Source organism: Ovis canadensis, chromosome 11 (assembly GCF_042477335.2).
Source record: "Ovis canadensis isolate MfBH-ARS-UI-01 breed Bighorn chromosome 11, ARS-UI_OviCan_v2, whole genome shotgun sequence".
Taxonomy (NCBI): domain Eukaryota; kingdom Metazoa; phylum Chordata; class Mammalia; order Artiodactyla; family Bovidae; genus Ovis; species Ovis canadensis.
Genome location: NC_091255.1, coordinates 27206770 through 27224054, shown reverse-complemented (window position 1 = coordinate 27224054; position 17285 = coordinate 27206770). Strand labels below are relative to the sequence as shown.

General features: G+C 36.6%; 1 protein-coding gene across 9 annotated transcripts in view; it reads left to right on the top strand.

Annotated features, from left to right (window-relative positions):
* NF1 (neurofibromin 1) overlaps window positions 1–17285 on the top strand; it is a 254089-nt gene that overhangs the window by 64975 nt on the left and 171829 nt on the right. For all 9 annotated transcript variants that reach the window (XM_069602902.1, XM_069602905.1, XM_069602904.1 and 6 more), the window contains exons 5-8: window positions 2179–2285; window positions 8137–8204; window positions 8436–8511; window positions 10449–10606. In XM_069602902.1, the coding sequence (XP_069459003.1) occupies window positions 2179–2285; window positions 8137–8204; window positions 8436–8511; window positions 10449–10606 (409 nt within the window). The remainder of the gene's footprint in view (window positions 1–2178; window positions 2286–8136; window positions 8205–8435; window positions 8512–10448; window positions 10607–17285) is intronic.

Sequence of the window (17285 nt, the reverse complement as noted above, 5' to 3'; positions counted from 1 at the left end):
TTCTGGTCTCCAAATGTTTTATTTTGCAGCATTAGCACATGTAAAAATAGGCAACCTTTGTGTGTTTCCTGAATCTAGTTCACTCTTTCCAGAATAGAAGTTAATAAGTCTCCAGAATAAGCTAGTTTCTTTATCTTTCGGGGGACACAGACTGCTCAGAAATGGAATCTGTGAAATTTATGTTTCAGACAATTGCATTTGCTGTTTCATCTAGCTTATGCCAGGAATAGGAGCTGATCTTATTAGAGGGTCACTTACCTAAAAAGACCATTATGATGGTTTAACTTAGATGGAGTTATCCTGTGACACTCCAGTGTCATAGCATTAGGTGACTTAAAATATGCAAGAAATTGAAATGACATTTCTTTCTGAAGATAGATTTTATACTTTGTATAATCAATGGCATGAGAATTTGTTGTGTTTGGCCATTCTACCTACCTATGGATGTTTCTCTTTTAGGATTAACATTAGCTTTTGATATTTCTGTCATTGCTTTTCTTTCAGGAAATAATATGAATTACAGATCTTAAGATAATTTTTTTATTCTGCTAAAGTATATATCATGTTCTGTGGCTCATAGTATTGTTTTATGTAGACCATTAGCTGCTTTCTCCACCGAATTGCCTGTTTTATGGTTGGAGGGTCCTAAAGACCCAAATTATGTCTGATTTGAAATATCACCAGAAGCAGAAGACTCAGTCACTCTGAAAGTTCTATTTGATTCTTTTACAAGTCTGCTTTTTTTTTTAGTAGTTTATTAAATATTCTTTTTTACAGTTTAATATTTCTTCTTGTATGTCTAATTATTTAAAATGTTCTTATTTACTTTCTCTTTAAGATTGTTAAATCTCATTTGTTTCTATGTGCCAACTCTCATTCACAGTGAATTGTTTCTCTCTGTTTGTAAACTGTGATTTATCTTTAGTGCAGTGTGTATTTTCTTTGGAAATCTCTTGTCACCTGGGACTCAGAGTATCCTAATGATGGTTTTGCATTTGCCAAGTGCCCAGTTTTGGACCCGTGTTTTTGTTAATTTCTCGGTCCCAGATTGTATGGGTAGTACAAATGTGGGCCTCAAATCCTTGCAAGGTGACAGCTCTGGGTGACTTTTTCCTCTACACAAAGCTTAGGGAGAGCAGACAGACTTCTTTTGCTGGTAAATCCCTACCCCCACCCCCCCTTTTTTTTTCTCCCTGTCTCCCTTTCAGTCTCTCTGTCTTTTTTCAGGAAGTGCCTAGCTCTTTCTAGCCATGTTTTATGCAAGGCCCTGGTTCTGCTTCCTGCATTGTTAGGGTTCAGGGCTTTGTATCCAGTCTTATGTGGATGTTTAGCCCCACACCCCTAGTTTAAGGAGAGGAGAAACTTAACCAACTCTCACCCTTTTGTTGGCCAGATCATCCTTCAGAACCATCTCTGGTTTTCAGTTTCCTTTCCATTTCTGGACTTGGGTGGGTAAATAGCATTTGTTTTGCTTTATTTCTATACATTTAAAATATCTGTTTGTTGTTGTTCAGTTTATCTAGTCTTTTTAGATGTTTTAGTGATAGGTTTTCCAGTTCATTTCTTTTGACCATAATACCTTTTTATTTGATTTCTCTGCCTTATAAATTCCCTAAATGCCCCTTCCTTATGATAATAACAACTGTAAAAGGAATTAAACTTCCCTTCCATTTTTCACAAACAACCACCAGAGTTAGCTTTTCAAAAGTTGGTGTTGCTGATTTGCCAAGTTGTGTTTCCTAAGGAGTCATATTCCATATTTTTAGGCTCTTTGCAGCAGCTGTGGAATTTGTAGCATATAAGTCAGTTTTGAGGACCTTCTCATTCCCAGTGTGAACTGCTAAGCTTTTCTCACCCTGATGATAAGAAGAACATTAGTGTAAGTGCTTAGAATAATTTTACTGTTAGCTATACATCTGTAGGCTGAAGTGAGTGAAAGAAGAATTTGAGAAGGAAGAAATAGTATTGATTTCATTTTTTAGCAACTGAAGGTTTAATGAGATGATAATGTCAATTTTAAATTATACTGCATTGGTTACAGTTTGAGCTAATATTTTAAATAAAATCATGTAGTGCTTGTGTTTTTTTACCATCAATCAATTCAATTTGTTGAATTCAGAATTTTGAACTATCCTAAAACTTCAGTTGATAGATTATTTTTGGTTTTTTACTTTTCAGGTTACAGGAATTGACTGTTTGTTCAGAAGACAATGTGGATGTTCATGATATAGAATTGTTACAGTATATTAATGTGGATTGTGCAAAGTTAAAACGACTCCTGAAGGGTAAGTTTAAATGAATGATGTATGTGAAATGAATCACTGTGGGTGAAAAATAAGTATTTTGAATGTACTAATTGAACTAATAATGTTGAGGTAGAACATCAAAATACATTTTATAATGCAAATGTCCTTGAGAAGTGGATAGTAATACTTTATGGTTCAGTAATTTTTGAACCTTTGCAAATAATACAGTAATGAATATCTTAAGTCTTGGCAATGTAAAATTTTTGTTCAACTGCAGTTTTTTGCTTTTTCTCTTTATTAAAGAGAATGTGAAGATGGCTGTTATTTAATTTTTCTAGAATTTCATCTCAAGGATAGTTATGTGTTATAGAAGTTATTTGTTTAGTGTAGTGCTAAAAGCAGATAGTTTAGCAGGGTATAAAAGTTTCATTGCAGATGGAACCAGAAGATTGTGCTTTTATGATGAGAGGAGAAATTGAGTCAGGAATCTTATTTCTGATATTCTGTTTCCAACTCTGTTATCACCTTACTGACTGACTTTATAGCATTTCAAAGTCTTTTATTCTTTCAGTGCTTAGTTTTGCTTCCTTATAGAACATATCAATAGTAGTCACATGTGGGAATATGCCTATGTGTAATGTGTAATGCCTAATGTGTAATTTTAAAGCTTTGAAGAGTGCTTTCTATCATTATGTTGACTGAAATGAACTATCAGAAGGAATTGAGAGGGTTTTTGGTGGTAAGCAGGAATGTGTTAATATAAATCAAATAACACTGAGTATTATGAATATACTGAGTATAAATGCCTAAATTCATTTCACAGAAATTGTTTTTTAATTTTATGTAATATTGGATTCTGGCTAATTTAAATGTGAAACTTTATAGTATGTGATTCATACTTATTTTTATTTTACTTTGTATATTGATAAAGGAATTGTCAACAGTGTTTTTTCATGTTTGACCTGGAAGGAGATTTAGTTATACTACCTTTGAAAACCGCATGTAAGAATTAAAGATTTAAAAAAAAATAATAATAAAATAAAAAATAAATAAATAAATAAATAATAAAAATTAAAAAAAAAACAAACAAACATACTCATTCAATATTAGGTAACTGTTAGAACCAGTAACAATTTGTAGGATAATAAAAATACTCATCTGATATCCTTCCAACTGGAAAAAAAAAAAAAAAAAGAAGGCTGAGTGCTGAAGAATTGATGCTTTTGAACTGTGGTGTTGGAGAAGACTCTTGAGAATCCCTTGTACTGCAAGCCGATCCAACCAGTCCATTCTGAAGGAGATCAACCCTGGGATTTCTTTGAAAAGAATGATGCTAAAGCTGAAACTCCAGTATTTTGGCCACCTCATGCGAAGAGTTGACTCACTGGAAAGACTCTGATGCTGGGAGAGATTGGGGGCAGGAGAAGAAGGAAATGACAGAGGATGAGATGGCTGGATGGCATCACTGACTCGATGGACGCGAGTCTGAGTGAACTCCAGGAGTTGGTGTTGGACAGGGAGGTCTGGTGTGCTGCGATTCATGGTGTCGCAAAGAGTTGGACATGACAGCGACTGAACTGAACTGAACTGAACTGATTTGCTGTTTCCTAGGCATTTTGAATGATCCAGGAGGCAGATGATCAGGTTATTCTTATGAGTAAAAAAATTTAAACTGTCAATAAGAAAACTACCCTGTAAAATGTGGGTCTAGGCAATCTGTTTCCATAGTTATTGTGAATATTCACTATTATACACTTTAGTAATAATCATGTGACATAGTGAAACTGTATTTTTTACTGTTTTGCCAGGAATTCAGTTTTGTGTCCATTAAATATATATATGAAATGTAAAAAAAAAAAAAAAGAAAACAGTTCTGCAGTGCAATTTTCAGAATACCATGTTTAGTTTTCCTAACATTTGCTTTAAACTCAACAACCATTTCACCAAAGATGTAAAAAAAAAAACCTGTATCTATATAGGTGAATACCATAAGGCTGTGTTCCAGCTATATTACCACTGTTCAGAATTTATGATTTTAGGCCATTACCATGATAAAACCAAGCAATGCTTACCTCACGTTTCAGTAGCTTTAATTAAGGAGAAATGAATCATTTTAGCTGTTACATCCCTAGTGGCTCAGACGGTAAAGAATTCTGCCTGCAATGCAGCAGACCTGGGTTTGATCCCTGGGTTGGGAAGATTCCCTGGAGGAGGGCATGGCAGTCCACTCCAGTGTTCTTGCTTGGAGAATCCCCGTGGACAGAGGTGCCTGGTGGGCTGTAGTACATGGGGTTGCAGAGAGTTGGACACAACTGAGTGACTAAGCACAGCATAGACAAGTAGACAGTAGTTATTTTAGATTATAATAAACCACCACTCAATTCAGTGTAAATTTCAGGATTTTAATATTTATTATTAAACATTGAAAAGTTAAGGAATGATAATATTTAGATATTTTCTCTATGTATAAAATTTAAGAAATGTGAGGTTTTTTTTCATAGCTGTTCAGTGACATATGGGAAATCTAGTCCAGAGTGCTTGTGGATAGGTATTTGTTTAAAAGATCGGTTTCTTAGAAATGTTTAATACATAATAATTAATTGATGGTTCTCCATGCACAATGAGAGAAACTAAGTGTATGGATAAAGTACTTTCTTTTTATTGTGGTAAGTTATCCCCATTGAATGCAGCTTCCTTATGAGCATAAAGTTATAGAATTTTTGCTGATAAATATGACATATAAAGCTAGTATTAACCAGACCAGCAAAAGATGGTTCTGTACAGTCATGGTGAAAGGAATGGAAACTTCCTATAGTATGAATAGTAAAAGTAATAATGTGTTTTAAATTCAATTCAGCAGCTTTTGTTGAGAAACTATATGTAAGAAACCATGCTGATTGCTGGGATTACAAAGATTAATAAAATATTGAGTCTCTCCCTTTGGAGCTCATGACCTGGTTTATGAGACAAATATATTATCAGATTATTTGCAAAGCAGTGTGGCAAAGCTAAATAGAGTATAATGTGAGAGAAGAAGTGTGTATGTGTTTAGGGGCAGGAGATGTTAAAAGCAAGATTCACAGGTACAACAGTACATCGTATCATATTAATAAAAACATAGTAACATTTGTTGCATTTTCAGTATGTGCCATACATCACCCTGTGCAATTTACATGCTCTTTCTCATCAATAATCACAAGAACCCTGTGAAACAGATGTTACTATTATCATCCTTTATATTGATGAGGAAACTGAGGCCTAAGTAACATTTCCAAGATCATACATCTGTTGAGTGGCAGGATAAAGATTCAGTTCACATCTGCATCTCTAGATCCAAAGTACTTAACTGCTGTATTATTTTGCTTATGGGTAATGAGGCTTTGTTTTAGTGGCTGTGGGAAGTGATGCAAAGGTTTTTGGGTGGGAATTACCTTGATCTGTGTTTTATTTTAGATATGCCACTTTGCTTGAAATTTGCAGGATGATTTGATAGAAAGTTGCATGAACTTCTGGGACTTGGTTGTGTAGTAATGTGAGGTTGAATTAAGGATAGTGGAGGTCTGGATGGAATGGGATAGAGTGGGGACCAATTTGATATGGTATTTAGGATGAAAAATATATAATCTTTGAGTAGAATACACTGCATAGCTTTTGGTGATTAATTAGGTGAGTGAGTGAGTGAAAGTCACTCAGTCATGTCCCACTCTTTGCTACCCCATGGACTATACAGTCCATGGAATTCTCCAGGCCAGAATACTGGAGTGGGTAGCCATTCCCTTCTCCAGGGAATCTTCCCAACCCAGGGATTGAACCCAGGTCTCCTGCATTGCAGGCAGATTCTTTTACCAGCTGAGCCACAGGGAAGCCCAAGAATACTGGAGTGGGTAGCCTATCCCTTCTCCAGAAGATCTTCCTGACCTAGGAATCGAACTGGGGTCTCCTGCATTGCAGGTGGACTCTACCAACTGAGCTATGTTGGTATATATATGCCCTTGACTATAATGAATACTTCAGGGACTTGAATCACATGTGTCAATAGCGAAACTGGAAAAGCAAAATACAGAGCCTAAGATGAGAGTTCGAGTTGTGTTTGAAAGCACCTGGCGTCCCATTGAAGTCACCAGTGACATGATCCAATGTTCTCGTTCTTTGGCCAGCTGCTTAGGAGAGCTTATTGCATGTATCTCCTGTTTTGTATTTTAGAAATGTCAGTTGCTGCATTCCCGAACTCTTCATTTGTACTATGAGCCTATAGACTATCAGTTCCCTTTGGGTAGATTGTTGTTTGGCTTGTGAATGAAGTATCTCTAAAACCACACCACTGTTGACTGAAAATATGGAAGTTGTATCTGTAAAAAACATTTGAAGAGAAGAATATATTAGTTTTTTAATTGGTATTTTAATTTTTATATATTTAGGAAAGAACAGAAGTGATTGAATATTGTTAACTATACCACTGTGTGTTTAGAAAAGTACCAGGTAGTCAGTTTTGTATCCATGACAGCACTTAGAGGTATTGTTATGTCAGAGAAACTGTATATCCTGAAACTTTCTTAGTAGGTTTCAGTAGTATTAACTATATTTTCTTGCTTGTTCAGATTATTTCTGGTGAATCTTTGTCAACAGTTCCTTTTCAATACAGGTCTATAAAAGTTCCAAAAACCTACCACTTTTTGAATTCTTCAGTTTAAAAATCCTTCAAATAAAGGCTGTTGCTTTAAAGGAAAAAAAAAAAAAGATGTGGAGAGCAAGTTACTCATTTGGAAGTCCAGAAAAATAAGAAAGTGACTTTTAGGTTTTTTAGACAATTTTATAACTTAAAGACTCATCTTTATCTTGTAAAGATGTTTATGTAATTTAATAAGTATCTGCATCCCTTCATTAAAAGTTATCTTTTTTAGAAATGTGGACAGTAATTTTATAGAAGAGGAAAAAAAATTAAATACATTATGTATTTATATGGAGAAATGTTTAGTCTTATTTTTAAAATGCGTTGTACTGTTTTGAATAATCAAATCAGTAGAATAAAAGAAATGAACATATTTAATGATAGCAAAGATATGATAAGGACACTTTCACATACTGCTTGGTGGGAGTGGCCTTTGGCCCAGTCCTTACAAAAATCAAGTTGGCAGTATTTATCAAGAACCTTAAAAATATTCATCTCTTGGACTGGACAGTTCTTTTTCTACATATTTATGTGCCTTAAAGGAATAATCAGAATGTGGAAAAGATTTGGATATGAAGTATTAATATTATTTATATTAATAATATTCAAATATACAAAATTGGAGGTTGTTTGAATAACCAGTATCTTAATATGTGGACTTAAATATTGAATATTATTGTAATAAAGTCATCAAATATACCCATGAGGAACTTTTAATAATGTGGAAGAAGTTGGGGATGTGCTGCTACCAGTAGAATAGTTTGAACAGGTTTGATATGAACAGATTTTCTCAGTTACAGTAAATATATTTGTCTTATATATGTGCATAGGAAAAGGGAAAGAAGAAAATTAACCAAACTGTAAATTATGATTGTCTCTGAATGGTAGAATCATAGATAATGTTTTCTATTTCCCCTAGATTGTTGTGTATTTTTTGAATTTTCTACAATGATTGTGTATTTGATACATTTTTTTAAGAGTACTTATTATTAGAAACAAAGGAAAAAACTCACAGCCTTGAAGTTCAAGGTTGAGTTTTGCCTTTGGTGGACATAACCAGTAAGGTTTTTGGTTTATTCTAGTGTTTACCTTTACATGGCTTAAAAAATAACACTGGCACAAAAGTTTGTGTGTAAGAGGAAAGTTATTTTTGCTAGTACTTCTGAATTGCATTTGTGTTAACTAGTTAATAATTGTAAAGCTTTTTTTTTCCTTTTCCAGAAACAGCATTTAAATTTAAAGCCCTAAAGAAAGTTGCACAATTAGCAGTTATAAATAGCCTGGAAAAAGTAAGTAATAACCTCTTTGGTATTAAAGTTTTGTTAATTTTTGGTTCTAAGTGTTGTTGTCTTCAGTATTTTGAGTCAAAGAGTAATAATTTCACATTAATTTTTAGAAAGAATGCATTGTAATATTCTTCTGGAGGAAATTAGAATTTTGTGATATAATTGGAGCAACATGATATTTTGTTTTCTGTATTAACAATATATTACATAAAACATATGTTTTGTTATTTGTAGGCGTTTTGGAACTGGGTAGAAAATTATCCAGATGAATTTACAAAGCTGTACCAGATTCCACAGACTGATATGGCTGGTAAGGATAATGTCTTTAAAAAATTCTTAATAGATAAAAACCTATCATTTTCCAAGTTATTTTTGTTATTATGGTGCTTTTAATCTTTTCAACTTATGTCAAATAGGAAATGTTATTTTTTTCTTATACTTCTGAATTACCCTCAACCTTTTTCCTTTGAGCAGATAGATTAGTTTTGAAATGAAGCTCTGATCTTTAATTAGTTGTAGATTGGATACTGATGGCATTTTGTTGTAGAGAAGCCCTTTTTTGTCCTCTGAGGTTTTATTTCCTATTTAGAGAGAGGGGAATCAAGTAAGAATATCCTCACTTAGAATTCTCAAGACACAACTTCAAGAAGGAGAATAGACTCCTGGAGAACTTCGGTAATTCCCTTTGAGAAGCTAATTAGTCTTTGTTTCTTGGATATAATCACACTTTGCATAGGGCCCTCCACATTGAGACTAAATACCAGTCTGACCATTGTAAAATTTGAACTTTACTAGGCTGGATCAACTTCACCACCCTAGTAGGCGAGAACTAGGAAGTAGGTGAGAACTTCCAGATGTTCAAGCTGGATTTAGAAAAGGCAGAGGAATCAGAGATCGAATTGCTGTCATCCTTTGGATCATAGAAAAAGCACAAGAATTCCAGGAAAACATCTGCTTCTGCTTTGTTTATGCTAAAGCCTTTGACTGTGTGGATCACAAAAAACTGTGGAAAATTCTTAAAAACAATGGGAATACTAGACCACCTTACTTGCTTCCCGAGAAACCTGTATACAGATCAAGAAGCAACAATTTGAACCAGATATGGAACAATGGACTAGTTCAAAATTGGGAAAAGAGTACCTCAAGGCTGTACATTGTCACCCTGCTTATTTAACTTATATGCGGAGTACATCATGTGAAATGCCAGGCTGGATGAAGCACAAGCTGGAATCAACATTGCTGGAAGAAATATCAATAACCTTAGATATGTAGATGATACCACTCTTAAGGCAGAAAGCGAAGAGAAACTAAAGAGCCTCTTGATGAAGATGAAAGAAGAGAGGGGAAAAGCTGGCTTAAACATTTCAAAAAGCTAAGATCATGGCATCTGGTCCCATCACTTCATGGCAAATAGATTAGGAAACAATGGAAACAGTGACAGACTTTATTTTCTTGGGCTCCAAAATCACTGCAGATGGTGACTGCATCCATGAAATTAAAAGACAGTTGCTCGTTGGAAGAAAAGCTGTGACCAACCTAGATAGCATATAGAAAACAGAGACATTAGTTTGCCAACAAAGATCCGTCTAGTCAAAGCTGTGGTTTTTCCAGTAGTCGTGTATAGATGTAAGAGTTGGACCATAAAGTAAGCTGAGTGCCAAAGAATCCATGCTTTTGAACTGTGGTGTTGGAGAAGACTCTTGAGAGTCTCTTGGCCTGCAAGGAGGTCAAACCAGTCCATCCTAAAGGAAATCAGTCCTGAATACTCATTGGAAGGACTAATGCTGAAGCTGAAACTCCAATACTGTGGCCACCTGATGTGAAGAGCTGACTCATTTGAAATGACATGCTGGGAAAGATTGAGGGCAGGAGGAGAAGGGGACAACAGAGGATGAGATGGTTGGATGGCATCACTGATTCAATGGACATGAGTTTGAGCAAGCTCTGGGAGATGGTGAAGGACAGGGAAGCCTGGCATGGTGCAGTCTGGGGTCTCAAAGAATCAGATGCTGCTGAGCGACTGAACAACAACAGGGTGGATCATGATAGCTCTTGTAATACATAGACAGTATAACATTACCTTTTTGATTACCTGAATGAATTTTTTGAGAGTTAAGTGATCTTCCCAGGTTTAGCTTTTTAAAATGTGGCCTTTGCTAGTTTTTGAATAGTGTCAGCTTTTAATTTAATGTCAGAGATTTCCTTGTCATCTAATAGTATCATTTAATATTTGTATCTTTTGCATAGAATGTGCCGAAAAACTGTTTGACTTAGTGGATGGTTTTGCTGAAAGCACCAAACGTAAAGCAGCAGTTTGGCCACTACAAATCATTCTGCTTATCTTGTGTCCAGAAATAATCCAGGATATATCCAAGGATGTGGTTGATGAAAACAACATGAATAAGGTGAGGAGGGAAAAGTTATTTCCACTATGTTCAGATGTGAAATGATATTTTTTAAAAAAATTTCATTTGGCCATGCCGTGCGGCTTGCAGGATCTTAGTTTCCCGACCAGGGATTGAACCTGGGCCCTGGCAGTGAAAGTGCCAAATCCTAAGCACTAGATGGCCAGGAAATTCACATGAAGCAATTTACTTTACTCAAGGTATATATTTCTTTAAGCTTAGCATTATGTCCGTTTCTAGTTGCATCATTGTGGGTATTTTTTTTGCTGGCCTTAGCAGAGACATACTTGGACATAAATTTAGTTGGAGGAAAAATATGGTGTTAGTGATAACCCTCATTGATTAAAGATTTAAAATGACCCCATAGTTGCATTCTTTTGCCAGAAAGGATAATATTAAACATAGTATTAAACATAGTTTTCTATAATGATCACTGTAAGGGTTACCCTACTAAAATTCATCACTTTTATGGTATCTTTGCATGTACTTAGGTTTGTGTCCACTTGGTGCTAATGAAATTGCCTGGTAACTCATTGTAGGCATTCTAGAACAGTTTTCACAGCATTTTATTAGGAAAGCAGGGTACCACATACGCCATCTGTAGTGCACTTGGCACTGTAACAACTGATAATTCTTAGGGGCTCATAATTTTTTAAAAATAAGAACTGGGTATTTAACCTTATTGTTTTATTTGAATTTCTTTATGCAGTTTGTTTTGAGAGTACATTCTTTGTAATATAAATATTTAAAATTTATATATTTTTGATACTGGGAGAAATACCCTTAGCCGACTAAGCATGAAATGAACTTCTGCATGAGTTGCCTGTAGATGGAGATGTTCAAAATCAGCTGAATGAATTCAACACTTTGTAGAGATATTGTCTAGGGAATTTATGCATTGACTGGTAAATAAATGAACTGGATAATCCTTGGGAGTCTGTGATGCTTTGGTGCTCTTCTTAGATCTATATTCCAATTTACCCATTGTAAGGACACCATTTTTCATGTTTCATTGTTTTGGACTCCTTTAATATTTTCTTTTTTGTTTGTTTGTGTTTATTGGGAAAATACACATAGGTAGAAAGCTGTTTTGAGTTCACTAGTGCTCTTAAGTGAATTTGTATTTTAATAATCACAGCTTCATCTTTCCAAATGCTTATTGGTCATTTGTTTATCTTCTGTGAATCACTCATTTTTCTGTTGAATTATTTGTCTTTTATTGATTTGTAGAGTGTCTGTACATTTTTTTACTTGGTTTCTCTTTTTAAACTTTGTTTATGGGTTTTTGTTTTTGCTATTTAGGTATTTAAAATTTTTGTGAAGTCCACTCAGTTTTGCTCTTTTTTTCCCTAGCTTTTTGGGTCAGTTCTCTCCTCTCCAAGATTTGTTTATTCATTTTATTGAGATATAATTCACATACTAAAAGATGTACCTTTTAAAGTGTATAATTCAGTGGTTTTTAGTGTACTCAACCCAAAGTTGTGTAATCATTACCGCTATCTAATTCCAGAAAATTTTCATCATCACCACAAAACACCTTATGCCTGTTAACAGTCATTCATTAGACTGGACCCTTTCACCCCAGTCCCTGGCAGCCACTGATCTATGTTCTGTCTCTGTATTTGCTTATTCTGGACATTTCGTATAAATGGAGTCATATGCCATGTGACCTTTGTGTCTGGCACTCCCCAAGAGTTTTGAAATAGGCATATATATATATATGTGCTGTGCTGTTCTAAGTCGCTTCAGTCGTGTCCGACTCTTTGCTACCCTTTGGACTGTAGCCTCCAGGCTTCTCTGTCCGTGGGGTTCTCCAGGCGAGAATACTGGAGTGGGCTGCCATGCCCTCCTCCAGGGGATCTTCCCGACCCAGGGATCGAGTCCACATCCTCTATGTCTTCTGCACTGGCGGGCGGGCTCATTACCCTAATGCCGCCAGGAAGCGTGTGCACACGTGTGCCTGCGTGCAATTCAGGAGGAGGGCGCGGCAACCCACTCCAGTATTCTTGGGCTTCCCTGCTGGCTCAGACAGTAAAGCGTCCACCTGCAATGCGAGAGACCTGGGTTCAATCCCTCTTTTGGGAAGATCCCCTGGAGGAGGGCATGGCAACCCACTCCAGTATTCTGAAGCAACTTAGCATGTATATATATATTTTTTAGTACTTTGCTAGGTTAAACAATTTAGATCTTAAATCTTTCTAGTTTTAAAAAATGTATTATTTTTAATTTGTTCTCTTTTCTGGTCATATTTCTAATGTGCTAATGAGTGTTAATGGTTATCCTTTGTTCACAGGTGTATCCTTCGATTCATATCTACTTGGTCATACAAACATTTGTATGAAAATACATACACATATATGATGGTTGTTATATTTTTTAAATGAAATAATTTTATACATATTACTCTGCATCTTACTCTATTTACTTAAAAGCCAATTTTATCTGTTTCTCAAAATAGTTGATAAGAGATCTAACACATTCATATAAGTATTTGGTAATATTCTGTTACACTAATGAGCCTCATTTACTCAACCCTTACAGTGTGAATAGTTAGCTTTTTTTTTTTTTTGAGGAACTTTTGTCTCTTTTAAGGTAACTTAACAGTTTATTCTTTGATAGAAGGTATATTTTTCAGTTTTATCAATAAAGAGTTATGTATATCTGTGTCTGCATATTTTATTTATAATATATAAATAGGTAGACAGTATGTTTATAATATTTATATATTCTAATTTTTTTTTAGTACCCGTGTTTATGAGTTTCCTCATTTCTAATATGTTTACTAGAGTTTATTTATACTGTTGGCCTTTAAAAACTTGGTCTTATAACTTTATATTTTCTAGCATTTATTTTTTGAGGTAATGGTTTAGTTCATCTATTTTCATCTATTTTTTAAAAAATTGTAGAACTTTCTAAAGGCTTTGAATTTACTTTTTTGCAGCGGTCTTGGTTTTCAGATGAAGTGTTCTTAATTTTAGTAGTTTTAAATCTCTGATTTCTCTTAAATAATGATACCATATTTGACTTAGAGGAATGTTTTATAGTTTCCAAATTGTTAGTTTTGGGGTGATTTTAAAAATTTAATTGTGGTTAGAAAATAGTGGTACATATTTGTTTAAAAAAGGTGTCCCACAGTCATCACAGGAGAATGTATATCATTTCAGTTGGGCAGAGAATTTAATATAAATCTTTAAAACGACTCTTGGAACTACCCTATAGGTGGCTTAAGATAGTATCCTGTGAGAAATGCTTGATTTTACTGGGTGGGCTCCCACAGGTAGTGTTTGGCATGGTGGCAGAGATCCTCCCAGGCTTTGGTAATCATGCTTCAGTCAGTTCATTTCAGTCGCTCAGTTGTGTCCGATTCCTTGTAACCCTATGAATCACAGCACGCCAGGCCTCCCCGTCCATCACCAAATCCCAGAGTTTACCCAAACTCATGTCCATCGAGTCGGTGCTGCCATCCAACCATCTCATCCTCTGTCTTCCCCTTCTCCTCCTGCACTCAATCCTTCACAGCATCACAGTCTTTTCCAATGAGTCAACTCTTGGCGTGAGGTGGCCAAAGTACTGGAGTTTTAGCTTCAGCATCAGTCCTTCCAATGAACACCCAGGACTGATCTCCTTTAGGATGGACTGGTTGGATCTCCTTGCAGTCCAAGGGACTCTCAAGACTCTTCTCCAACACCACAGTTCAAAAGCATCAATTCTTCGGTGCTCACCTTTCTTCACAGTCCAACTCTCACATCCGTACATGACCGCTGGGAAAACCATAGCCTTGACTAGATGGACCTTAGTCGGCAAAGTAACATCTCTGCTTTTGAATGTGCTATCTAGGTTGGTCATAACTTTTCTTCCAAAGAGTAAGCGTCTTAATTTCATGGCTACAGTCACCATCTGCAGTGATTTTGGAGCCCAAAAAATAAAGTCTGACACTGTTTCCACTGTTTCCCCATCTATTTCCCATGAAGTGATGGGACCAGATTCCATGATCTTTGTTTTCTGAATGTTGAGCTTTAAGCCAACTTTTTCACTCTCCTCTTTCACTTTCATCAAGAGGCTTTTTAGCTCCTCTTCACTTTCTGCCATAAGGGTGGTGTCATCTGCATATCTGAGGTTATTGATATTTCTCCTGGCAATCTTGATTCCAGCTTGTGCTTCTTCCAGCCCAGCATTTCTCATGATGTACTCTGCATAGAAGTTAAATAAGCAGGGTGACAATACACAGCCTTGATGTACTCCTTTTCCTATCATGGCATCTGGTCCTATCACTTCATGGGAAATAGATGGGGAAACAGTGGAAACAGTGTCAGACTTTACTTTTCTGGGCTCCAAAATCACTGCAGGTGGTGATTGCAGCCATGAAATTAAAAGATGCTTACTCCTTGGAAGAAAAGAGCAACCTAGATAGTATATTCAAAAGCAGAGACATTACTTTGCTGACTAAGATCCATCTAGTCAAGGCTATGGTTTTTCCTGTGGTCATGTATGGATGTGAGAGTTGGATTATGAGGAAGGCTGAGCGCCGAAGAATTGATGCTTTTGAACTGTGGTGTTGGAGAGGACTCCTGAGAGTCCCTTGGACTTCAAGGAGATCCAACCAGTCCATTCTGAAGGAGATCAGGCCTGGGATTTCTTTGGAAGGAATGATGCTAAAGCTGAAACTCCAGTACTTTGGCCACCTCATGTGAAGAGTTGACTCATTGGAAAAGACTCTGATGCTGGGAGGGATTGGGGGCAGGAGGAGAAGGGGACAACAGGATGAGATGGCTGCATGGCATCACTGACCCGATGGGCGTGAGTCTGAGTGAACTCCGGGAGTTGGTGATGGACAGGGAGGCCTGGTGTGCTGTGATTCATGGGGTTGCAAAGAGTTGGACATGACTGAGCGACTGAACTGAACTGTTGTTCCATGTCCAGTTCTAACTGTTGCTTCCTGACCTGCATATAGGTTTCTCAAGAGGAAGGTCAGGTGGTCTGGTATTCCCATCTCTTTCAGAATTTTCTACAGTTTATTGTGATCCACACAGTCAAAGGCTTTGGCATAGTCAATAAAGCAGAAATAGATGTTTTTCTAGAACTCACTTGCTTATTTGATGATCCAGCGGATGTTGGCAGTTTGATCTCTGGTTCCTCTGCCTTTTCTAAAACCAGCTTGAACATCTAGAAGTTCACGGTTCATGTATTGCTGAAGCCTGGCTTGGAGAATTTTAAGCATCACTTTACTAGCGTGAGATGAGTGTAATTGTGTGGTAGTTTGAGCATTCTTTGGCATTGCCTTTCTTTGGGATTGGAATGAAAACTGACCTTTTCCAGTCCTGTGGCCTCTGCTGAGTTTTCCAAATTTGCTGGCATGTTGAGTGCAGCACTTTCACAGCGTCATCTTTCAGGATTTGAAATAGCTCAACTGGTATTCCGTCACCTCCACTAAGCTTTGTTCGTAGTGATGCTTCCTAAGGCCCACTTGAGAGGCCCAGACATTCCAGGATGTCTGGCTCTAGGTGAGTGATCACACCATCGTGATTATTTGGGTCCTGAAGATCTTTTTTGTACAGTTCTTCTGTGTATTCTTGCCGCCTCTTCTTAATATCTTCTTCTTCTTTTAGGTCCATACCATTTCTGTCCTTTATTGTGCCCATCTTTGCATGAAATGTTCCCTTGGTATCTCTAATTTTCTTGAAGAGATCTCTAGTCTTTCCCATTCTGTTGTTTTCCTCTATTTCTTTTCATTGATCGCTGAGGAAGGCTTTCTTATCTCTCCTTGCTGTTCTTTGGAACTCTGCATTCAGATGCTTGCATCTTTCCTTTTCTCCTTTGCTTTTCACTTCTCTTTTTTTCACAGCTATTTGTTAGGCCTCCTCAGACAGCCATTTTGCTTTTTTGCATTTCTCTTTCTTGGGGATGGTCTTGATCCCTGTCTCCTGTACAATGTCACGAACCTCCGTCCATAGTTCATCAGGCACTCTGTCTATCAGATCTAGTCCCTTAAATCTATTTCTCACTTCCACTGTATAATTATAAGGGATTTGATTTAGGTCATACCTGAATGGTCTAGTGGCTTTCCCTACTTTCTTCAATTTAAGTCTCAATTTGGCAATAAGGAGTTCATGATCTGAGCCACAGTTAGCTCCTGGTCTTGTTTTGCCGACTGTGTAGAACTTCTCCATCTTTGCTGCAAAGAATATAATCAGTCTGATTTTGGTGTTGACCATCTGGTGATGTCCATGTGTAGAGTCTTCTCTTGTGTTGTTGGAAGAGGGTCTTTGCTATGACCAGTGCGTTGTCTTGGCAAAACTCTTATTGGCGTTTGCCCTGCTTCATTCCGCATTCCAAGGGCAAATGTGCCTGTTACCCCAGGTGTTTGTTGACTTCCTACTTTTGCATTCCAGTCCCCTATAATGAAAATGACATCTTTTTTGGGTGTTAGTTCTAAAAGGTCTTGTAGGTCTTCATAGAACTGTTCAACTTCAGCTTCTTTAGCGTTACTGGTTGGGGCATAGACTTCGATTACTGTGATACTGAATGGTTTGCCTCGGAAACAAACAGAGATCATTGTGTCGTTCTTGAGATTACATCCAAGTACTGCATTTCGGACTGTTTTTGACCATGATGGCTACTCCATTTCTCCTAAGGAATTCTTGCCTGCAGTAGTAGATATAATGGTCATCTGAGTTAAATT